Source organism: Lygodium microphyllum, chromosome 27, assembly GCF_053477565.2.
Source record: "Lygodium microphyllum isolate KBCC chromosome 27, Lygodium_microphyllum_v1.1.10, whole genome shotgun sequence".
Lineage (NCBI taxonomy): Eukaryota > Viridiplantae > Streptophyta > Polypodiopsida > Schizaeales > Lygodiaceae > Lygodium > Lygodium microphyllum.
The window spans coordinates 32,075,684-32,101,818 of NC_141161.1; the positions used below are offsets into that span (position 1 = coordinate 32,075,684).

General features: G+C 36.8%; 1 protein-coding gene across 1 annotated transcript; it reads left to right on the top strand.

Annotated features, from left to right (window-relative positions):
* The first annotated feature begins 12,243 nt into the window (after positions 1-12,243).
* Positions 12,244-20,397, top strand: LOC148012185 (uncharacterized). Its single transcript, XM_087669123.1, has 10 exons — positions 12,244-12,311; positions 12,413-12,591; positions 12,706-12,762; positions 12,854-12,931; positions 13,032-13,133; positions 13,456-13,554; positions 13,710-13,782; positions 13,861-13,991; positions 14,068-14,252; positions 20,368-20,397. Exons 1-10 carry the CDS (start codon positions 12,244-12,246, stop codon positions 20,395-20,397), a joined length of 1,002 nt encoding a protein of 333 aa, XP_087525249.1.
* Positions 20,398-26,135: the final 5,738 nt, after the last annotated feature.

Here is a 26,135-nt window from a genome sequence, read left to right on the forward strand (position 1 = left end):
AGATGATCCTACTACTACTTCCGACACTTTACCAGGTATGCCTACTTTACATTCATTGTTGACTATGAAATGTATGGTGCATGGAAAAGAAAGAATTATATTGCATGATGACGGTAGTACGCATGATTTTATTTCAGCAAAATTGGTAAAGGAATTGAAACTGCATACAGTACCTACGCATTATCGCATAAAAGCTGCATTTTTAGGCACTAGGTACAATGGCACACAAGAAGTTCAAAATTTAGAAATTCAAATTGGTCCATATATTGAAAGAAAAAATTTCTTAGTTGTCCCATTACAGTCTAGCGACATTATTCTAGGAATGCCATGGAGACACCAACATAATCCCAATATAGATTATTCCACACACACAATGAATATAAATTTTCAAGGAAAATCTATTACATTATTTGGTATGCATGCATCTCATATGTTTCCACTGCTTTCGCATACTCAAGCAAAACGTGCACTACGTAAGAATACTAAATCATATCTCATTTGGGTGAATGAATTGCACGCAAAAGAAACTCATATGCACCCTAGGCACAAGGAATTTCTTGCATATTTTAAGGACTGTTTTGCAGAAGACCTACCACCAGGTTTACCTCCATCACGTCCAGAAGACCATAAGATTGACCTAATACCTGGCACACAACCACCTTGCAAAGCCCCTTATAGGCACAATCAAATAGAGCAAAAAGAAATCCAGACTCAAGTAGAAGAATTACTAAATAGAGGTTTAATTCGACCTAGCAGTTCTCCATTCGGTGCACCTGTGCTCCTAGTCAAGAAAAAGAATAATACTTATCGGATGTGTATTGACTACCGAGCATTAAACAAGATCACTGTAAAGAATAGGTATCCTATACCTAGAGTTGACGACCTTATGGACAAACTGCAAGGATCTTCTATATTTAGTAAAATTGATCTTAAATCTGGATATCATCAGGTGAGGTTAGATAGATCCGACATATTTAAGACTGCATTCAGGACACAGTTTGGCCATTACGAATTCTTAGTTATGCCATTCGGATTAACTAATGCACCTGCCACTTTCAGTAGAATGATGAACCGTATTTTTCTAAAATATCAGTATTGTGTGATTGTTTTCTTTGATGATATTTTAGTGTTCAGTCAAAGTGAAAAAGAGCATTATGAGCATTTATCATTAGTTTTTCAATTACTGAAAGAAAATCAATTGTTTGCAAATCCTAACAAGAGTGAATTCTTTAAGACAGAAATAGAATATCTAGGTCATATTGTATCAAAAGAAGGAATAAAAGTTGATCCTAAGAAAATTGACGCAATATTGCATTGGCCTATTCCTAAAAATGTACATGAATTACGCTCATTTCTTGGTCTTGCTAGTTTCTATAGGAAGTTTGTACGTAATTTCTCATTACTTGCTTTACCACTGACCAAACTTCTTAAGAAAGGCATTGTTTATCAATGGACTGAAAACCAGCAGAAATCCTTTGATTTACTCAAACGTGCATTGACCAATGCCCCTGTCCTACAATTGCCTGACTTTAACAGACCATTCTTTCTAGTTGTGACTGATGCTAGCGGATCAGGAATAGGAGCCGTGCTAATGCAAGACAACCATCCAATAGCATATTCTAGTTCTAAGCTGAAACCCTCTGAGCTTAAATATTCCACTTATGACAAGGAACTCTTAGCAGTTGTCCAAGCATTGAAACAATGGAAGCATTATTTAATGGGTTCAGAATTCATGATAAAGACTGACCAGCAAAGCATTAGACATCTACTTAGCCAACCCCAAATTTCTGACCGTCATATCAAATGGGCTTCATTCATTCAAAGTTTCCATCCTATCATTCAATACCAACCTGGAAAAGAAAATGTAGTTGCCGATGCATTAAGTAGAAGACCTGCAATTCATAACATTTCTATCATATCTTTTGATTCTTTGATTGCTATGAAAGACACATATCACCAGGATATTACTTTTCATTCTGATTGGCAAAAATTAGTTCAAAATAATTTCATTCATGTTGATTCATTGTCATATAATGATGGATTCATGTTCTTTGAAAAGAGACTGTGTGTTACTATTCCATTCCGATCTTTTGTTTTGAATGAAATTCATTGTCCCCCATATCAAGGTCATAGAGGTATCATTTCTACATTACGCATGTTAACTGAAGATTTTTATTGGCCGCATATGGATGCAGATGTGTCTAATTTTGTTTCTGAATGTCTGATTTGTCAAAGAATAAAACGACATAATAGTAAACAGTATGGGTTATTAATGCCTTTATCTATTCCATCTAAACCTTGGGAACATATATCTATGGATTTCATTACTGGCTTACCAAATACTAAATCTAACCATGACATGATTTGGACAATTGTAGATAGATTTAGTAAGCAAGCATATTTCATTGCATGTAAGAAAACTTTAACAGCATCACAAGCAGCACAGTTATTTTTGAAAACTGTTTTTACTAACCATGGATTGCCGAAAGTGATTATTTCAGATAGAGATTCTAGATTTTGTAATAATTTCTGGATCACACTGTTTGCAAATCTAGGCACAAAGATTGATTTTTCATCTGCATTTCATCCAGAAACAAATGGACAAACAGAAGCCACAAATAGCACCATTCTAGATCTTTTACGTGCATACACTATCTCTAAACCTCAGACATGGGATACTCATTTGCATTTATTACAGTTTGCTTACAATAATACACCGCACACATCTACAAAGAAAGCACCTTTTGAAGTTATTTATGGATATAGATTATCTACACCTGTTGCATCTTTGTCTAATAGAATACAAAGTGCCGATGATATTGCTGTTATGCATAACACTATTTTTGATGAAGTAAAGGATATGATTGCTAAAGGCCAACAATCATATACCAAACAAGCCAACAAGAAAAGACAAGCCATGAATTTCAAAGTTGATGATTATGTTTGGCTTAGAATAGAAAAGCGTAGACTGCAAAGTGTAGATAGACATCCAGTTGTCAAATTAGCCCCTAGATTCTACGGACCATTTAGAATCATTCATAAGATTAATGACAATGCATTCAAGTTAGAATTGCCATCCCATTGGAAAATTCATAATACATTTCATATTAGTTTATTGAGACCATTTAGAGGACAATTACCTATCCACCCTGTCTATGAAAACCCACCTTTACTAGAAGAAGAGACTGAAATCCTTGAACCAGAAGCCATCATAGACACTGATTACATGACCACTAGAACTGGCCGAAGGTACTCTAGATATCTCGTGAAATTTAAGAACCATCCTGTAGAAGAAGCACAATGGATGCACGCTAGAGACCTAAATGCTTTCCCCACTCTGTTAGCTCCACATTGAGCTAATAGCAATTGAGGTCAATTGCTATCCCACCCCGGGGGTATGATGCCAGGAGGCATATTCCACGGTGGATTCCGTGAGGTTTTACGGTGGATTCCGTAAACTTAGATGACCGGGGCTCATACGCAAAGAGGATTCTTTGTGCGAAAAGTTGATGGGGACGCCTGTTCTTTTCGGGCGTTTCATTAATTTAGTGTGTACATGGGTGATTCCATAGCGGGTGATTCTGCAAAATGCATATTAAATTAATCAACGTTTATGAGTTTAGAGTGCGCACTCGTAATAAATTAAGGTTAGGATTTATTTCTAACCAGTTGATTTATTTATGTAGCTGAAGACTGCTAGGTATTCACTTTTGTCGGTTTAATTGTGTTATTTTACTAACGATTGTGAATGCTTCAGTTGATGTGTAGAGATAGCAGCAGTGGCGGAGGAAAGCATTGGAGTCTAGCGGGTTTTTGACCTTTGGACTATATTTTGATAGGCGCCACGCCTATATTTTGTTATGTCTATAGAGACATTGATTATTTATTATTATTTTGTATGCGCTTATGCGCCTGGATATGTTATTTTTATTTGGACATTGAGATTGGGCGTGCCAGACTCTTTGGGCACCGTCCATTAGCTTTATTTTCCTATTTTTGGTAGAAAGCAAACTCAAAAGCTAAAAGCTTGTCATATTTTTGTAATTGGGCTATTTTTGAGCATAAAGATTGGAAATATACATTAAATACAGGCTTTGTGAAGCGCTCACACAAGGCATGGGGGAGATTGAACCCAATTTGTCTCTTGTCTCATGTCGTGCTTGTTTTTACATTGGTTTTTGTGCTAAAAAGTAGAGTGCTTTGTTCTTGGGGACCTTTGGCAATTCACTACGTGAGCTACCTGCGTCCGATCTGCGCACCATTCATTGTGCTAGAAGTTGAGGGGGATGCCTGTCTTTTTTGGACATCAAATTAATTGAATGTGCATGTGGGTGATTCCATAGCGAGCGATTTCGCAAAATACATATCAAATTAATGGACGTTTACGAGTTTAGAGTGCACACTCGAATTAAATTAAGGTTAGGACAGAGTTCCAACCTATTTAATTATTTTGTAGCTAAAGACGGCTAGGTATTCACTTTTGTTGGGTTTTATTTAATTATTTTCTAACAATTGTGAATGCTTCAGTTGATGTGTAGAGCAGGCAATAGTGGCATTGGGTAGCACTGGGTGATGACATGAATCCAAATGCCTAGAAGAATTACCATTTTTGATGGGCACACGTCTTATCACTAAAGGAGTGGTGCCAATATTTATTTAAGCGTGCTTAACAAAACATTTTTTATCTTGGATGCACGTAGGTGCTCTGTTAAATATTTCAATATTTGATATTTGTATTTGAGCACAGTTTGACTTTTGGATGCCCAAATGCCTTACTCTATATTTGGGCAAAAGCAAACATAAAAGCCAAAAGCATGCTATTTGTAAAGTGGGCTATTTTTGAGCTAAAAGATAAATAAATCTATAAATACATGCCTTGTGAAGTGCTCACACAAGGCATGGGGGGAGATTGCACCCAATTTGTCTTCTTGGTCTCATGTTATGCAAATTCCTTTTTCCTTTTATGAAGGTTTTGTAGAGTTCTTTGTTCTTGGGGACCTTCTGGCATTCACTACACATGTGTACAGCATCTGTTCTACGCACTGGTAGTATCAGAGCGAAGCCAAAATCAAGAGCTTCCAATCGCTTATCATCTTGTGCCTAGGCAAAGCTCCTGGAATGAACAGTGTCGGAGGGGTTTTTGTCAAAAGGTCAAATCCACGGGGATCAAAGGTAGAAGGAAGTAGAGATAGGAGATGGAAGAGAAGAAAGAGAATACACAAGTGGTAAACATGACAAAGACAAAGCACAATGAATTGAATCAATATGTATTGGAAGAATCTGGAATCCTTGCACTACTTAGAAGCAATCTCCAAGCATTAGATCTCTTGGAGCTTCTTCGTAGAACAAAATGTGCATCAAAATTACAGCTCCTCTGCTACTCGGAACCCAAATCTAATGGCTTTGTTGGCTTCGAAAGTGGGGTAAAATTCCAGGCCACCTGCTCATGGATCTCCCAGATCACTTCTTCTTCCTCTTCCAATTCAAATTGCAGTTTTCAAGTTGTGAACAACGATTGCGACGCATGCGATTTCGTCAATCTGTCCTTCTTATGAAAATCCCATAATTGGCTGAAAAAGCAACTTGCTTTTTGCATGCCTTCCTAATCTAGATACTTTTCTAACTTTTTTGGATTTTTACAATAAATAATATAAAAAATAAGCTAAAATTATCCAAAAATCTAGTATTTTTACATAATCCATGCAACTCACACTAGTACTAATGACTTAGATCACATTGACTCTCTTGATAAATAAGAAAGTCAGATGATGATGCATTCCATGCTTTTTCACATTGTGTTTGCCTAGCATCACGACATCCACCCCCTCCGAACTTGCACATCCTTCGGTATGCTTTTTCACACTGTGTCCGCCTAGCATCACGACATCCACCCCCTCTAAACTTGCACATCCTCCGGCATGTGCCAAAATCCTAGGTGTCACCGAATTCTGAGTCCTCCTCATCCTTTGTATCCTTGGCTTCTTCATCTTCCATATCTTTATGGCTATCCCCTGTATCATGGCCACCATTTTCTTCCAATTTTGGCAACTCATAGGCAGGAGATTCCCGCTTCTTGAATAATTTGATTCTTTTCCCTGCTACCGGAAGTTTTATGGCTATTCCATCCAGCTCATTTAATGCATAAGTAGCATTGTCAAATATCTGTCTTACCACATAGGGTCCAAACCATCTTTTAGAAACTTTACGCATGGCACTATGCTGGTTATCTAAACTACTATCATAAACCAATACCCAATCCCCATCTTGTATGGTTCTTGATCTCAATCTATGTCTTTTGTCAAACCATTTCTTGTTATGTATCCTTGCTGCCCTTAACTTTGCAATTGCTACCTCTATGTCTTTTGACTTTCTTTCTAACTGTTTAATGTGTAAGGCCAATAACTCCTCTCGACTCAACTCCTCCTCCCAAGGTAGCACACTCCATGTGACTTTCATCTCTTCTATTGGCATGATAGGTTTTTGACCATACATCAATTCTGTAGGCATATATCTTGTAACAACACTATGAGTTGTTCTGTCAACCCACAAAGCATAAGGGAGCAATCATGGCCACTCTTTTACCTTCTCTCCACATGCTTTTGCCAATGCCTTCACAATAGGTGGATGACCTCTTTCACTTTTTCCATTTCCTTCAGGGTTATAGGCCGAAGTTAAAGCAAGCTTTATCCCCAATTGTGCAAAGAAATCATGAGCTTCATCTGCATCCAACTCACCCCTATCTGCTATAATTTTGCCCACACAGCCATACCGACAAAAGATCTCTTCTAAGAGAAAAGTACACACATAATTTGTTGTCTTAGTACGTAGAGCTCTCCCTTCCACTTGATTAGTCAAGTCTTAATGAGCAAGTACAAGATACCTCATTTTCCAATGACCTGTAGGCATTATGACCGAATCCATCATCCACTTAAAATGAAGAGACAATGGATATGTGGGCTGCAATCCATCCCAATGTCTCACGGATGAATACATTTGACATGTCGTACATGTTTCCACAAAGTGAGAAACACCCTTATACATACCTTGCCACCAATATCTTTCTTTGATCTTTGCAAAAGTACCCCAAATACCTCTATGACTAGCCCACAAGCTTTCATGAAATTCTTGCATAACATTTACTTGTGAAGCTCTCTTACCCAAAACTTGCAATGGCATACCCTGTTTCTTTTTAGTATGTTTCCATAAGTATCCATCTTTTAAGAAAAATCCATATGCTTTCCTCTTGATTTGCTTAAACTCCTCATCTAACTATTCATCTCTCTTTGTTAATGTACTAAGGTATTGACCAATTCTCAGCCACTCTCTTGCATATTTGTCTTCCAAAAACACTTCTACACAAGATGCAAAACATCTAAAGTGTCTTCTCTTTGTTATCCAAGCTTCTATTAATGCTGTAGCAACACCTTGCATTACTAAATTCACTCTTGCAACATCATTTTCAGTTGCAAGAAAGTCATTTTCTTCCTCCTCATCCATCATCTCATCTTCATTCTCATAGCGTGCCCGAGATAACATGTCTGCCTCCACTGGGTTATCTCTTCCTGTAATATGTTGAAATTCAAGGTTCAAAGATTTGATGTATGCAATCCACCAAATCATAGTAATGTTCGAGGTAGCACAACTAGTAATCATACCCAATACCGGCAAACAATCGGTCTCAATGACTACATGAGTACCCATAAATACTCCTTATCACATTTAAGGGCTGTCACAATTTCCCATAATTCTCTTTTTAACTATGGATATCTTCTCTGTCGCTCAATTAATACTTTAACACCAAAGTGAATTGCATATCTTTGCCCTTCCTCATCATCTTGCCCAATTGCCCATCCAATCCTGATTAGGCTTGTATCAACAGTAATAATGAAGGCTTTCCATGTGAATAGTCATTCTTTCTCAATGTAGGAGAAGATTTTAAGAGATGCTTCAATTTCTTCATTGATTTCTGATTCTTCCTTTCCCAATGAAATTTCTGACATTTCCTCAGAAGTTGATATAGAGAATCGGCTACATGTGCAAAGTGAGGAATCCATATCAAATAGAACACACATGCACCCAAGAATCTCCGCACCTTTGATACATTCGTACATACATCTTGCATTCTATCAATCCCATCTATTTTTGTTGGTGATGGTCTTCGCCCATAGGGCCCACACATATGCCCAACAATCAAAACCTCTTCAACTCCAAAGATAGACTTTTGTCCAGAAAGAGCTAAATGCACCTCCTGTAGATGCGTCAAAATCCTCTCACAATCCACAATATGGTCTGCAACAAACTGTTTGCATCCATGAGCATCCATCTCTTCATTCTTTTTATCCAATACACACCCTTTGATTTGAACATCATCCAAGAAGGGCATTGTCAATTGTGGTATAAAATCCATGAGTACCCTATTCATAGCATTTGTCATGTGTGCCACTGAGTTTGTTGCACCCTGTGGGAGAGTACACATCCGTACTAACCCCAAGGGAGTCTTCATGGTTGTGATATCCCTGCTTTCAATTGCAAGCTAAAACTGATCATACCCCGAGTAAAGATCACCCAAAGAATAGATCGCTCTGCCTACGAAAGCCTCTGCAAATTCATCAACCACAGGATCTGCACCCACATTTCTTATGGTCACTTTATTGACTGGTTGCATGTCTTGAATAAATCTCAAAGTCCCATTCTTTTTTGGCACAGTAAACTAATGATTTGAGTACGGGACTGAAGAATGCTCCAAGATCTTCATGGAATCTTTTCATTTAGCAAATCCATCAGCTTTAGCAAGTAATCTTTAGGCACTGGAATAGGCCTCAAGTTCCATGGCACATGTGGCACAGTAAATATTACCATAGGAGAGACAACATTTGGATCCACACAACCTATTTCACTTGGCTAAAATGCAAATGCCTTTCCATGCCTAGCCAACATCCACATAAAATAGTCTCTCTCAGTAGGCAAAAGAAACCCTTCTGCACCAACTTTCAATTCCTATAATGTTTCAGATGTAAGTTGATGACCTACATCTTTAGGATCTTATAAGCTTGGCTGCCTTGACACTTTTTCATACAAACCCTCACTCTCTGGTGGAAGTGCCAAAGGGGGGATTTAAAAAAGCAAGCTCTCAATTTGGAGTTTTTTCACAAAATTTTCCAAAACTTGGAGTTTTTCAATATATTTGCCAAAACTTGGAGTTTTTTCACAAAATTTGCAACTTTATGAGGGATAATTTTGTTATCCATATTGAAAATTTGTATTAAACAAGCTATTTAAGGGACCATGTTTTTCAAACTCTCAAAATATACCGAAGAGAGGAAAATGAACAAAATTGGAATGCTATCACACATCTCAAAAAGTACCCTTATCAATCAAACTAATCTCTAAAATAATGAGTCAATCTAAGCAAAACACAAAAAGAACCCAATTTAGAAAAACATAATTATTTCTCTTGCAACTATTTAGGTAAATTATGAAAGCCACTTATATATAACTATTATATAGTATTGATATGTGGGCTTGGCAGCAACAAAGGTCAATATCTTCCTCATCTTCTTCACTAATCACTCCAAAGCTTCTCATATATGCAATGGTTGTAGGGAGCTTTAACTCTAACATATCTAAAAGGAATATAGACAACCCTCTAAGGGGAATTAAAACAAAGTCATCAACAAGCTTTATGGAACAAAATCGAGATTACCTTGAGAAAAAAATGGTCACAACTAATGAAATGAACTTGGAGCATCAAAACAAAGAAAAAAAAAACTTTATACACAAAATAAGCATAATTTATAATGAGATCCATCACCTACAGATAGGTAGCCCCCTCAGTGAATACCAAGCTTTATGGATGTATTCTTCATAGCAAAAGACAAACAATAAACTTGCATACTTTTCATAATAGGAGCAGAGGAGCAAGATCTAGATTACCTTGAAAAAAAATTGGCTCAAACAAAAATGAAGTTGGAGTATCAAAATCAGGATAAATGAAATTGCTTTGCATACTAAATAAGCATAGTTTATAAAGAGATCCCTAACCTATAAATAGATGGCCCCCTCAATGAATCAAAAAAGCATGATCAATATTCCACTTTTAGATCCTCGTCCAATCTTACAAGGTTAAGATCTGGTCTATGCAATAGACTAGTAAGTATCAGTCAAGAAGCATCCTCCCATGCATTCTCTGAATCTCCAAAAAACAAGGGTGTAAAACCAAGGAAAAAATGTCATTTCATTGATGATGAAGCGCTTGAGGATAGCATGGATGAAGCAAGCAATGATATTCATGCTCATCCTATGAGCACCCACACTACCACTACAGAGTGTGGTGAAACAACACAAGGGAGTTCTTTCGATTTGCAAATTGTACATGAGGAAAATGAAGAGGTGAATGAGGATGTTGCTAATGAAGAAAAGAATGAGGTGAGTGAGCATGATAGACACATTGGAGGGAATATCAAGTTTGGGCTTATGTTAGATGTGTTGACCTCATTTTTTGTAAGGAGGTCTACTTCTCCTCCTCCTATCCCTTTGTGTAGACTTGTGCCCTATGAGACTATAAGGCTTGCATCTACTTTTGCTACATGGTTGATTTCATCTTTCGATAATGCTTCATATATGGAAACAATGGGCAAATTTTTGGTTTCTTTGAGAAGGCCCACTGTTGAGCTAATGGATGTATCTCCCCAAAATTTGGAAGAGTGGGGCCCCCTTTGGAGAGAAGTTAACCAAAGGTTTGAAGATGAATTGGCTAATGAGTGGGCTGATTTAAGAGGGCACAAGTTTTTGGTATGGGATGGTAATCATAGATTGAAGACATGGATGAAGAGGATAAAGGAATGTAACTATGCATTTTCTTGTTTTCTCTTGTTTATTGTGATGACACTTCATTCTTTGACTAATTATTTATTTTATTCTTTGATGTATGTAGTTTATAGTGAAGATATTTCACGACATGTTAGAGTTCTATGTCAATTCATTCAAGTGGAGAAGAAGAAAGAAGGAGAACTATTGTTAGCATTGGATACATCAAATGCGTAAGTATACTTATCACTATTAACTTTTTCGAATGGGTTAATAGATTATCAATTATGTGTGAATGCCAATAGTTTGTATTTATGTGTAAGTCTCAAAATATAAAAATAATTTATGTGTGAATTTCAAGAGATTTTATTTATACCAATAGGTTTCATTTACGTGTGAATGTCAATAGGTTTCATTTATTAGTTATGTGAATGTGAATAGGTTTAATTTATGTGTGAATCTTAAAATTTAAAGACAATTTTCAATGTTGTAGTGTAACAAGAGCACATGTAAAACCCAACCTAGGCCATGAAATTTTCATGTTCCAAAAGTTTGGCATCGCCGATAAACAAAGCATTTTGGAAAGGATGAGCCCTTCTCAAAGACAATGGGCTGAAATAGAGTATGAAATTGAAGGCAAAAGTAACCATGGCAATGATCCATGGTACAAGAACCCATGTTTGCTAATATCACTTTTGGTGTGGAAGGTAAAAAATTTGGTATCGTATTTTAGTTTTCAATATAACAAATTGTGGTATCTTGAATTTAACCATAACTAAGAATAATATATTGGTTTTTTGTTTAGGATGACTACAACTCTGCCATACTCAAAGAGGAGGCCCGCCTCAAGGAGCTTGCATTGCTAGAGGCAAATTATGAGGCAAAAAGAAAACAATTCATAAACAAAGAGCAATATAAATTTAAGGGACAAATGATACAAGTACCTTGGAATAGCTAATCCTGCACATGGAGAGGATTTCTTTTATGTTTTGTTTGCATTGAATTGGGATGAAAAGAACATGATGGCTATTACGAAGGACAAATTGTATGCTATTTGTAGTGCTAATATTGCTATGGAGAGGTATGTTTTCCTCATGGACTAATGTTCTCTTATTTTTTGGAATTGAACTTAATTTGGTTCAACAATATTGAAGTTATTTTTTGTTCAATAAATAATATATTAGGAAAAGGGAGATTTTACTTCTCATGACAGTCACAAAGGCAAATGACTCCACTATGTCATACTTTGCGGATGTAAGGAGATTTCGCAGCTACATGAAGCAAGAGGTGTATTGGTTTCATATGATTGGATAATGTTCCTTATTGATTAGGAGCTTACAAGTTGATGGCACAGAGATTCCAGGAGGCTTTGATGTTTTTTTTAAAGGCCAAAGACATTTACATATTTTAAAAGCATTTGCAAATATTTTTGGTGAGATGAAGAATGTTGGAGACTCTAAGAAGATTCCAGAGCTCACACAATCGAGCAAGAGGGTGGTGTACATGTATTTCTAACATAAAGAAATCATATTTTCTAAATAGCATATGTACAAATGTATTCTAACTTAAGAGTGCTTTTGTTGTTTGTTCTATGTTTTTGGAAAAGATGGTTGTGTAGTTTACAGGAAAGTGGGGTGCTAGAAAGCCTCCCTCCTCTAGTGGAGGAGTGGATGGACTTGGGATGTGAAAATTGTATGTTCTCAAAATCACTGGTTGAGAGGGGTCTATCGGAATGGGAAATGCGTGTTTGTCCATGGTGGATCGACTATCCATTGGATGACATTCCATGACAAGAGATTGAATTAAGAGAGAGTAAGTACTTTGAGAGCCAAACATAGTAAACATGTGGTAACTCTTGCTCTTAGCTATTTGTTTTACTAATATTTTCCTTATATGCAGGGTTCCTGGAACAAAATAGAGTAATTTCTATGCACAAAGAAGAGGATGAAAGAAATGGTACTTTTTAAAATGTATTTTTTAAACATGAAAGTTATCATAACTTTTTAGACTTGTGTGTTTTCTTAACTTTGTTGTTTTTGCAAATTAGAAATGTCCAATAGAATAGACATGGTCCCTCCTCATGTTGTGGGGATAAAGGCGACTTGTGGTGGTAGCATGGCAAAGGGTATATTGGATGGAGTGCAAAGTTTTAGTTTGATCCAAGTAGCCTTGTTTCTAATTTGCATGAATATAATATTGTATTTTGTTGACTTCACACTACTTAGGTACCATTAGTGATGCAATTGTTGATACTATAGTGAAGAAAAACTCCATAAGAAAACGAAAGGATATCCCCACGATAGATGATACGATGGAGCATGGCAAGGGTAAGCCAATTTGCATAAATAATAGAGTTTAGGGTTTTCATTTGATGAGTCAATTTATTAAAGTATTATTTTATTGGTTGTACATTGCCTAGGTAATATAAGTGAATCAAATGAGGTTGGTACAATGAAGCAAAGGTCTGAACACAAAGACAAAGTTATTTCATTGGGATGAAGAAATAGAAGGTGAATCAAGTATCATTTTTTAGATCATTGGAGTCATGTTAAAAGTATATTTTTTCTATTTTTTATAAAGATAATATAAAATTTAAACATTAAACACTAAATAATTTGCTTTCTTTTCTATTTTTCTTTACAAATTTAGGTAAAAAAGACAGTTTTGACATGCATAGCATTTGGAAAGAAATGGCAAAAAGTAAGGGTCACTTTGAGGGATCTTTGCGACATACTACACCTTCTCGGGGTATGTCATTCATGACTCAGTCATCAGAGCCTATACAAGAGTCTTGTAGACGTCCCGTTATACGCAAGACAGGCATGTAGGCTTTTAGCTTTACATTCTATGCTTAACATTTAACCAATATCAACATTTGTAAGTAAACTTTATTTTGATGATAGGATTTCAATACCAAACTATCGTAGATGCTCTGTTGGTAGACGTGACATCGATCGACGATTTTGCATTGGATGGGTATATTTTTTACCATCCTCTATATACATATCTATTGTAGTGGTTGCTTATGCTTTGTTATTATGTTTTCAATTTTAGCATTCAGTGTTTCATGGAGGAAAATACCATCAACTCTTACCAGCGTGATGGTGTCCCATCATATGAGGTTGCTAAGTTGTTGTTTGCAAATTTTCCTACATCTTTGCTTGTTGTTGGCCTTGAGGTAGAAGGTATATGTGCTTGCATTAGTTTAGTTTATAAACTCATGTGATATTGCATGGTCTTATATATCTTTGCATTTGAAAGGGATTCCCGAATGGAATACATTTTCTAGTGCACTTGTCAAAGGTGTCATGGATCTAGCCCATAGATTCTTGGCAGATGAGGGGTTCTTGGTGACTTTGGGACTTGCACAACACTTTGGAAAAGTTCTTAGAGGAGCTCGTGCCATTGGATTGAAGCTCCATCGCACATGGACTCTCGTGTGTGAGGTTGGATATAGACACCCTGATACTCGAGAGGAAGTAAGTGTGTTGAAGACAAACCTGTAACTTTTTAAAATTATAATTTAAATAGGTAACAAGATGATTGTGTATTGCTAGGTCATGGACCTTACTATTGGCTTATTTTATCGAGGGATGTGTGTCCCTTCATATGATAGAGAGGTTGGCGAGAGGGTTAGCCCATACAGGTTTCTCGCCTTTCATAGCTTCCTCTTCGAGACAGACCTCCAAGGCACATTATTTGAGCACACTTATGTGGATGGTGTAGAGCTTCGAGGGGGTGCAGAAAGATCACTAGCTTTTTATAGGTGCATTATACGCTCTTAGAATGGTTTATACTTTGCATTGAGATACATCATGCTTTTGTTATGGATGTTAAAATGGTTTCTTTTGTAGGTGGCTCCTTGCTACATTCACAAAGGATCTCGACTATGTGTTGGATATTTTTTCAAGTTGTGGCGGCCTTGGTAGAGCATGCATAGAGATGCATTGTTTTTGCATGTGCCTTGAGGGTGATTTTAGCCTCTACAACCAATGCTTGGTTGATGTGGCATGCAGACCGCCATCTGTTCACCCTAGTGATGATGATGTGGCATGCGGACTGCACCCTAGTGATGATGATGATTTCACATGATTTGTAGTTGCATATTTTTAATATGATACCTTGTATTGGTAGTGCATGCCACAGGGCTTGATGATGCTTGGGAATGATGTATGACTCTATGGATTTTGGATCTCCCTTAAATTGGGATTACTTCATAAACTTATAAAATGATGCTAAAATTTTATGCTTTAGAAGTAGTTGCATACCTATTTTTTGTTGGAGATCAAAGCATTCAAGAGTTTACGATTAGTTTGCAATTCCACATCCTAACATAATTGATCTAATTAGTTTGTAATTACAAAATAATTAAACTCAAAGCGATAACATAATCAAACAAAATGCTCCATAAAATAACCAAAAAAATCCAAGTGATGACCCAAAAAGCTTCAAGAAGCACCTAAAATTTTCCAAATGAAGATCTTGCTAAATAATAGTACTCGTGGCAAAGTAATTGGTTTCACCTTTTAGTCAACTGTCTTATACTTTGTCTCCAGAAGTGCTTTAGATTGTAATCCTTCCTGCTTCCTGCTGAGCAAACAATGCTATAACATCATACATATCCAAAGAACATACTGATAACACTATGTTTTCAACCTCATTTTCTGCATGTATAGTTGCTGAAATTTCAGCCATTGTGTCATTAATATTCAGCCCATAAAAGATGCTTGAAATACTTTCATTTTCAGCTTAACAATCCCAATGCTCTCAGTTCCTTAGTAGCTCGTTTCATAGATATGCGTTCAGCCTTGCACATAGCTTCCATAGGCTTAAACTAACATGAACTGTTTACTGTAAACTGAGAATAACCAATAGTAAATACATGCTTCATTCCATCAAGGGGCGAGTACATCTTTTGAATAGCACTATTGTAGCCCCGTATTATAGCAATGCTTAATGAAAATCCAGGTCTTTGAATTCCCTTGCATTTGGAGCCAAAGGAGACTCTCAAAGCGTATCTTGATTTCTAGGATGATTAACACAAATAGTAAGAAATTGGATTGCTTTCCTCCCATCCTTACTTCTGACTCTTGCATAAGCAGAACCATCATCAAGCACATTTGTTTCCATACACACTCCTATAATATAGGGCTGTCTCAAAATCATTGCATATGAGGAATTATCTTGCACAAAGAAGTGTTGCTCTTCTTGTACATCACCAATTGTCACTTTTACATTAGGACATGCATCATAGAGCTCTCTCGAAGAATTATTTGCAGCCCTCATATGCCAACCATGATTAGTGTCTATAGGCCATGCACCATTTTCATACAATCCACACTCAATGACATTTATCTTAGACCCATGGTCAAGTAAAGCAACACAAGGAGTTTCACGTTCCCCTATTTTCACTACCATTTCAGTGGTGGTAACCCTAGCCCAATGATTTCTTGTGTAGTGACTTCAAGAAATAAATCCTAGAGTCTCTTCCCCATATTGTGGTGCATAGATCGGACGTTGTATGCACGCGTAGCGAGCACCGGAAGGTCCCCAAGAACAAAATAACTCTACTTTTGCACAAAGAACAAGGAAGAAAGCTTGCACGACATGAAGCAAGAGACTAATTGGATACAATTTTCCCCCATGCCTTGTGTGAGCACTCCACAAAGCATGTATTTGATATATTATTCATCTCCAAGCTAAAAAAATAGTCCAATTTACAATTAGCACGCTTTAGCTTTTGTGTTCGCTTTTGTCCCACTAAATAATTAAAGCTATTGGACGCCCAAGGAGTCGGGTGGTACCCAAATACAATGTCCAATATAAATATTTAAATCGTACATCCATGCTCATACAAAAATAATAAATAAATGTCAAGCTCTTCAATAAATAAGTGCATAAAAATATTGGCGCCATGTCTAAGATGCGTGCCCATAAAAAATGATAATAATTTGAATACACACTATCCTTCAATGCTTCCCAACGCCACCGTTGCCTGCTTTACACATCAATTGAAGCATTCACAATTGTTAGAAAATAATAAAATTAAACTGACAAAAGTGAATACCTAGCAGTCTTCAGCTACAAAATAAATAAATTAGTTAGAACTCAATCCTAACCTTAATTTATTACGAGTGCGCACTCTAAACTCATAAACGTCTATTAATTTAAATATGTATTTTTGCAGAATTACCTGTTATGGAATCACCCACTTGCACATTTAATTAACAAGACACCCGAAAAGGATAGGCCTCCCCATCTACTTTTCACACAAAGAATCCACCTTGTGTATGAGCCCCGGCAATAAATAAAATTTTACGGAATCCACTGCAAAACCTCACGGAATCCACCGTGGAATATGTCTCCTGGCATCATACCCCCGGGGTGGAATAGCAATTGTCCTCAATTGCTATTAGCTCAATGTGGAGCCAGCAGTGTGGGATAAGCACTTAAGTCTCGAGCATGCATCCATTGGGCCTCTTCAACAGGATGATTTTTAAACTTAACCAAATATCTAGAATATCTTATATGGCCAGTTCTAGTGGTCATAAAGTCAGTATCTAGAATAGTTTCAGGTTCAAGGATTTCAGTTTCTTCTTCTAGCAAAGGAGGGTTTTCATATACAGGGCGTATAGGTAATTGTCCTCTAAAAGGTTGTAATAAACTAATATGAAAAGTGGTGTATTTTTTAGTGTTGTGGTAATTCTAGTTTAAATGTATTGTCATTGATTTTGTGAATGATCTTGAAAGGTCCATAAAATCTAGGGGCTAATTTTACAACAAGGTGTTTGTTAACACTTTGTAATCTTCGCTTTTCAATTCGTAACCAAACATAATCATCAACTTTGAAACTCATAGCTTTTCTTTTCTTGTTGGCTTGTTTTGTGTATGATTGCTAGGCTTTGCCAATCATATCTTTAACTTTATCAAAAATAGTAGCATGCATGTTAGCAATATCATCAGCAGCTTGAACTTTGTTTGACAATGATGTAATAGGTGTAGGCAATCTATATCCATAAATAATTTCAAATGGTGCTTTCTGTGTAGTTGTATGTGGTGTGTTATTGTATGCAAACTGAAGTAAATGTAAATGCTATCCCATGTTTGTGGTTTTGAAATTGTGTATGCATGCAAAAGATCTAAAATGGTACTGTTAGTAGCTTTTGTTTGGCCATTTGTTTTAGGATGAAATGTAGATGAAAAATCAATCTTTGTTCCTAAGTTAGCAAACAAAGTAATCCAAAAATTATTGCAGAATCTAGAATCACGATCAGAAATAATAACTTTTGGCAAACCATGGCTAGTGAAAACAATTTTCAAGAACAATTGAGCAGCTTGAGATGTAGTTAATGTTTTCTTGCATGGAATGAAATATGCTTGTTTGCTAAACCTATCAACAATAGTCCAAATCATGTCACGATTAGTTTTAGTATTAGGTAAACCAGTGATAAAATCCATTGAAATCTGTTTCCATGGTCGTTTTGGAATTGGTAAAGGCATTAATAAACCATATTTTTTACCATGGTGTCTTTTAACTCTTTGACAAATTAAGCATTTAGATACAAAGTTAGATACATCAGTTTCCATGTGTGGCCAATAAAAATCTTCAATCAGTGTACGCAAAGTAGAAATAATTCCTCTATGACCTTGGTATGGGGGACAATGAATTTCATGCATAACAAATGATCGAAATGGAACAGTCACACATAATCTTTTTTCATAAAACATAAATCCATCAGTGTAAGACAATGAATCAATAGGAATCCAATTATTTGCAACTAGTTTATTCCAATCAGCTTGAAAAGTAGGGTCTTGATCATAAGTGTCTTTCATAGGGAGAAGAGAGTCAAAAGATATCACAGAAATATTATGAATAGTCGGTCTTCTACTTAAACTCTTTTCCAGGTTGATATTGTATGAGTGGATGAAAACTTTGAATAAAAGCAACCCATTTAATGTGTCAGTCAGATATTTGTGGTTGACTAAGAAGATGTCTAATGCTTTGTTGGTCAGTTTTGATCATGAATTCAGATCCCATTAAATAATGTTTCCATTGACGTAAAGCTTGTACTACAACTAGCAATTCCTTATCATACGTAGAATACTTAAGTTCAGAGGGTTTACGTTTGCAGCTAGAGTAGGCTATGGGATGAGAATCTTGCATAACGACTGCTTCTATTCCAGATCCACTAGCATCAGTGACTACTAAGAAAAATGATCTATTGAAGTTAGGTAATTGCAATACAGGAGCATGAGTTAAAATATGTTTCAGTAAATCAAAGGACTTTTGTTGATTGTCAGACCAATGATACACAATGCCTTTCTTTAATAGTTTTGTCAAAGGTAATGCAAGCAATGAAAATTTTCTCACAAATTTTCTGCAAAAGCTAGCAAGACCTAAGAAAGAACGTAATTCATGCACATTTTTGGATATCGGCCAATTCAAAATTGCTTCTATCTTTTTAGGGTCAACTTTAATACCTTCAAATAAAATAATATATCCTAGATAATCAATTTTTGTTTGAAAAAATTCACTCTTTTCTAGATTGGCATATAATTCATTCTCTTTTAATAATTTAAAAACCAAATATAAATGTTCATAATGCTCATTCTCATTCTTACTGAATTTGGGCTTGAATTGAATTTCCTTCTGTTCAATTTGGTTATGTCTATATGGTGCTTTACATGGTGGTTGTGATCTAGGAATTAGGTCTATCTTGTGATCTTCAGGACGTACAGGTGGTAATCCAGGTGGTAAATCAACAGCAAAACAATCTTGAAATTCGGAAAGAAATTGTGCGTGCCTAGGATGCATCTGATTTTCTTTAGCTTCGATTTCATTCACCCATATTAAATAGGATTTGCTACTTTTCCGTAATGCATGTTTAGCCTGAGTATGACTAAGCAATGGAAAATTATTGAAAGTATGCATACCATGCAATGTGATTTGTTTCCCTTTAGAATGAATTTTCATTGAATGAATGGAATAATCTATAGCAGGATTGTACTGATATCGATAAGGCATTCCTAAGATAATGTCACTAGACTGCAAAGTCACAACTAAGAAATTTCTTCGTTCAATATAATCACCAATTTAAATTTCTAAATTATGCACCTCTTGTGTTCCATTGTATCTAGTGCCTAAGAATGCAGCCTTGATGCGATAATGTGTAGAAATAATATGTAAATTCAATTCTTTGACCAATTTTGTAGAAATAAAGTCGCGTGTGCTCCCATCATTATGTAAAACAGTCTTTTCTTTACCATGCACAAGACATTTCATCGTTAATAAAGAATGGGGATTTGGCATACTTGGTAAAGTATCTGAAGTAGTACCAATGTCGTAATTGTCTTCCGTGAAATCTGATATCTCTTCATGTTCTTCATCTTCTGTCACTCCCAAATAATTGATATGAACAGTTGGCTTTTTGAATTGACAATTGGCCGCTAGATGTCTAGGTTGATGACATTTGTAATAGACTATGGGTTTGGTTTTGGATACATTATTGGTAATAGCAGGAAGTTTAGGAATGTTGGGATTTGACTGGAGAGATGGCTTAGGGTTTGGATTTGTGTTTGACAGCAAAATAGGTGGTCATGTCCAAGATTTATGGAATGAAGATGGAAGGAAATGACTTTGATTGAATCTTCAAAAATTTGAATTGTTTTGAACCAAAGTTACCATTAGTTTGAAATTGTTGTGGTCGCTTCTCTCGTCCTCGAATTTTGTCTTTAGTGTCAAGGGCCAAGGAAATTGCATCTTCGAGAATCGTTGGCTTGAACATGCTGACCTCCGCATAAAAATGTCAAAGTAAGCCAGACATAAACTTGCATTTATGGGTTGCCTCATGTACATCTTCAAGCATTCGTAGTTGCAATAAAGCATTCCAAAAACGTTCGATATATTGTGAAATAGGTTCACGATCCCTTTGTTGTAGAAGATCCCATTGTTTGATTGCTTTTTCGTGGAATTGGGGTGGAAGGAAATTCTGCAAAAATTTCTTTTGGAAAGTCTCCCAAGTAGTATGACAATCAATGCTTTTGCGGACAACAGTCCACCATAGGGATGCTCGATCAACTAGATGATTAGTGACACACTTAATTTTTTCTTTCTCAGCATACTATTCTTCATGGAAATAATCATCAAATTGACTGATAAAAGTAAGTACACTCTTTCCATTGCGTGACCCATTGAAAGTATGAAAATTGAAATTTCTTTTGCTTATCTTTGTTTCTTTCCGAATAGATTGCGCTTCAAGTGTTGCATCGATCGTACGTCGTATAAGATCTTCAGATTGCAGTCCATCTTGGTTGGTGGTAGATCGTTGCAGATTGGCCAATTGAGCTTGCAAGGTTTGACGTGCTCTTCGTTCCTCTTAAAATAATCAAATCCAATTTTTGCTCCATTGTTGGTTCGGGTAGGTCACCTTCAGCCATAAAATCTTCCATGGTTTGATTGAACATCCTGCAAAATTCCAAAAGACCTCACACACTCAAAATCTCGTTAGTGGAATGAGCGTAGCTCAAAGTCGCGTTTACAAGGCTCATTTCTTTTTTTTAAACAAATGGATTTTTGTAGTATTTCTCCTTTGTGGATGCGGAATTTGATATCACAGTCGTCTTCCTGAAAATAATCTTGCGTGTATATTGCGTGTTGCAAACTGTTCACTGGAATCTGGTTATGTTAGTTCACAGGTGTGAACAGGGGCTTCCAAAGAGTTGAAGACAGGTTCATGTTTAGCCAGGTAGGAATTGCCGCTATGGTAAATAGTTGGAATTGAAACTTGAAGCTTTAGAAAGCTTTGAATTCTAAAGCTTTAGAATTATAAGCTTTTAGAAACTTCGTGATTTAATGGGGACAAGAGGATGCCATTGACTGTTTCGGCGACATGCAGTACATACTGCCGCTGTCGACGGAAAAATTGGGGGGGGGGGGGTTTTAAGCTTTTTAAAAGCTTTTTCTAAAGCTTATTAAGCTTCTAATCCAAGCTTAATGAAAATTGCTTATCTGAAAACAGAGAAAAGAAAGACTTGTTGAAGAAACTTCCCGTGTGGTCCTCCGCCTGCAAAAGTCGGTCCTTCGCGATTTGAGTGTGTAGCAAGGGGTTCTTGACTGCCAGAAATACAGTGGTATCGACCGTTTGCCACGAGACTGGCTGTAGAGTTCAATCGTTCTAGGAGCTCCGTCTTCGCATGAGATGGTAAGTGATTGGAAGCTCTCGATCTCAGCTTCGCTTTGATACCACTAGTGCATAGATCGGACGCTGTATGCGCGCATAGTGAGCGCAAAGGTTTCCAAGAACAAAAGAACTCTACTTTTGCACAAAGAACAAGGAAGAAAGCTTGCACGACATGAAACAAGAGACTAATTGGGTACAATTTTTTCCCATGCCTTGTGTGAGCACTCCACAAAGCATGTATTTGATATATTATTCATCTCCAAGCTCAAAAAATAGCCCAATTTACAATTAGCACGCTTTAGCTTTTGTGTTTGCTTTTGTCCCACTAAAGAATTAAAGCTATTGGGCGCCCAAGGAGTCGGGTGGTACCCAAATACAATGTCCAATATAAATATTTAAATCGTGTGTCTATGCGCATACAAAAATAATAAATAAATATCAAGCGCTTCAATAAATAAGCACATCAAAATATTGGTGCCATGCTTGAGATGAGTGCCCATAAAAATGATAATAATTTGAATACATGCTATCCTCCAGTGCTTCCCAACGCCACCGCTACCTGCTCTACACATCAATTGAAGCATTCACAATTGTTAGAAAATAATAAAATTAAATCAACAAAAGTGAATACCTAGCAGTCTTCAACTACAAAATAAATCATAACCTTAATTTATTACAAGTACGCACTCTAAACTCATAAACGTCTATTAATTTAAATATGTATTTTACGGAATCACCCGCTATGGAATCATCCACTTGCACATTAAATTAACAAGACGCCTGAAAAGAACAGGCGTCCCCATCGACTTTTCGCACAAGGAATTCACCTTATGTATGAGCCCCGACAATAAATAAAACTTTATAGAATCCACCGCAAAACCTCACGGAATCCACCGTGGAATATGCCTCCTGGCATCATATTGTTGCATCTGCCTTACTCCACCATGCATATTGCTACAAGACAATGCATTTTCAGTCACTTTCTTCTCTTTTCCACATGTTGTCCCACTGATTAGTAGCATCCTGCATAGATAATCCAATACTTACTTCATGCTCATATTCAGCCCAAATATCCAACAAACTAGTTTCCTCTTCAAATTGCAGCAATGCACTAGTAGTATCACCAAGAAACTGATGCTTCCTCTTAACTAAGTCAACGATCTCATCATGAAATTCTCACTTGGCGATGCCAAGCACCTCTCCCAAGGCGAATTCCACCCGACTATTTAAGATCCGTTCTTCAAGAACCTTCTTAAGATCTGCGGCTGTCTCAATGTCAAATTGCAACTTATATAACATGCTCTTTTTACCCTCTTATTTGTTATCATGTTTTTTCTCCTGACTAACCTCTTCTATAACATGCTCAGGAGGTGGCTGATTTGCAGCTTTAGGCTGATCCACGCTTCTTCTTGTTATTCTTTTAGATGTCCCTACATTATCTTCATCTCTTTTTTGTTTTTCTTCCACAAGTATATCCATGTTTTGTACCTTTGCTAAATATGCATACACTAAATATGCATCTACCGGTGATTCCCAACCAGTTATGCCACAAATTTCTTGTTGTGTATGAGACATTTCACTATTAGTGACATTTTTCTTTTCAGCTGCATATAAAGCATGTGTCCATATTTCAGCCTTTGGACCAACCATCACTTGTTGGTCATGCATTCTATTGAATTGTAGACCAAAAGTAGAAGCATGTATCCCTACATAAGCATTTCGAACTGCCAAGTCTTCCAACAACTTTTGCATACCTCCCTTTCTGAAATTCAAAGCAAGAGACAGTCCCATTTCTTGTGCATGGATCTTGCCATCTTTCCAAAAGATGAGCTGTCGTGCCAAGGCCTCCTGATAGGTAGCACAATCCTTTCTCTCATGTTGCAAACTATCACACCACATACATCTTTTTCCTTGCTTAGGGACTGTTGCCCATCCCCTATCCTCTTGTCCTTTTTTATCCAATTTTGCAACCTTCAATTGAAGATCCCACATCCCTTTGACCAATTCATCTAAGACATCTTCCCTAACAGAGGGAAAAATAGCAGGTATAGCCATATGGTTAGCCATAGAAGTAGGTGGCTTATTGGATACATCAACTGTCTTGCCTGTAACAGTGGGCAAGCTAGAGACATTCAATCTTTCTCTTCTTCTATGCTTCTTCACAAGTGTAGTAACAGCTTTCTTGACATGTCTCCACTCTACTTTAAGACTTGTCTCTGTAGTCTAATCCTCTAGCAAATCATCAAGCTTCTCTTGAAGCTCAAGATCAGCTGCCTGTAGAAACAATTCAATTTTCTAACTTGCAAGAGCTTGCTGTTCTACAAGATCCAATTGCTCAAATCGACTTTCAAATTCTCTTAACAATTCTGTAGCCACAAGATCCTTATTGGGTTGTAAAACCCACTCTTAAAAAGTATTACGCATAATCAAACTAGTATCTTCAATGTGAAATTCTGCCCTGAGTATCTTCTTGAAAGCTACCTAGTCAGCATCCTGCAAGTATAATTCAGTAATCCGTGCTATCAATTCATGTATAGTAACACGTACAAAATAATGGCTCCATGCAGGTTGAGCCACCCCAAAGAATTCCATCTTCTGAGCATAGGTATGTACATATGTATATACATTTCTACCATTGAACAACACCTCATGCTCAACTGCTTGCAAAGCATTCATCACAACACTTTCTATTTGAGCAGAAGCTTGCATCACCTGTTGTTGTTGTACCTGCATAAGAATATTCATATTTTGTACCAAATGTTGCAAAACATCACTAGATATTGTGTTCAAAGGTTCTCCCATCTTGTCTTTCCTTCTTCTAATGACCTTTCACCTCGGGTTCACCAATATTGGAGGGGTTTTTGTCGAAAGGTCAAATCCACTGGGGATCATAGGTAGAAGAAAGTAGAGATAGGAGATAGAAGAGAAGAAAGAGAATACACAAGTGGTAAACACGACAAAGACAAAGCACAATGAATTGAATCAATATGTATTGAAAGAACCTGGAATCCTTGCACTACTCAAAAGCAATCTCTAGGCATTAGATCTCCTGGAGCTTCTTCATAGAACAAAACGTGCATCAAAATTATAGCTCCTTCTTTGCTGCTCAGAACCCAAATTTGATGGCTCCGTTGGCTCCGAAAGGGGGGTAAAATCCTAGGACACTTGATCCACGGATCTCCCAGATCACTTCTTCTTCCTCTTCTAGTTCAAACTGCAGTTTTCAGCCTGTGAACAGCGATCGTGATGCACACGATTTTGTCAATCTTTCCTTATGAAAATCCCATAATTAGCTGAAAAAGAAACTTGCTTTTTGCATGCCATCCTAATCTAGAAGCTTTTTTAACTTTTTCGAATTTTTACAATAAATAATATAAAAAATATGCTAAAATGATCCAAATATCTAGTATTTTTGGATAATCCATGCAACTCACACTAGTACTAATGACTCAGATCACATTAACTCTCTTGATAAATAAGAAAGTCGAATGATGATGCATTCCATGCTTTTTCACATTGTGTCCGCATAGCATCATGACAACAGGCTCTATAGGTTGTCTCGCGACGAACTGACAATACAAGTGTGTTCGTGGCGATAAAGAACCCCCTGTTGTACCCTCTAATCGTGAAGGACCTTTCCCAGGAGATAGAGGACCACTCGGGAAGTCTCCTCTTCAAGTCGTTTTTTCTTAGAGCTAAAGCAATTGATTTATTAAATTTGTTAAGCTTAAAGAAAGCTTCAACTCTAATGCCTCATGTCAGTAATTCGATAGGAACTCGTTGCTATTGATTCCATCAAGAAGATGCCGTCATCCTACACGCTACCAACGATTTACTAAAGCTTTTTTTTTATAAAGCTTAAAGTTACTAAGCTTAACTGAAGCTTAAAGTTTCAATTAACAATCTCTTCCATAACGGGCATTCACACTCTAGTATTTTCGAACCAGCTTCGAAGTTCCACCAAGCCCCTATTCCCACTTGCAACTTGGCAGAGTTGATTTACAACAATAAGGCTATCACACGCAGTCTATGCGAAATACTATTTTACTTGGAAGAAGTCTGTTTTCAATTGCTGTACCCAAGAAAAGCAATATCATAAAAGCAAATGCATCCAAATAACTAGAGCAAGTTTGTGGTGAGCTTCTTCAC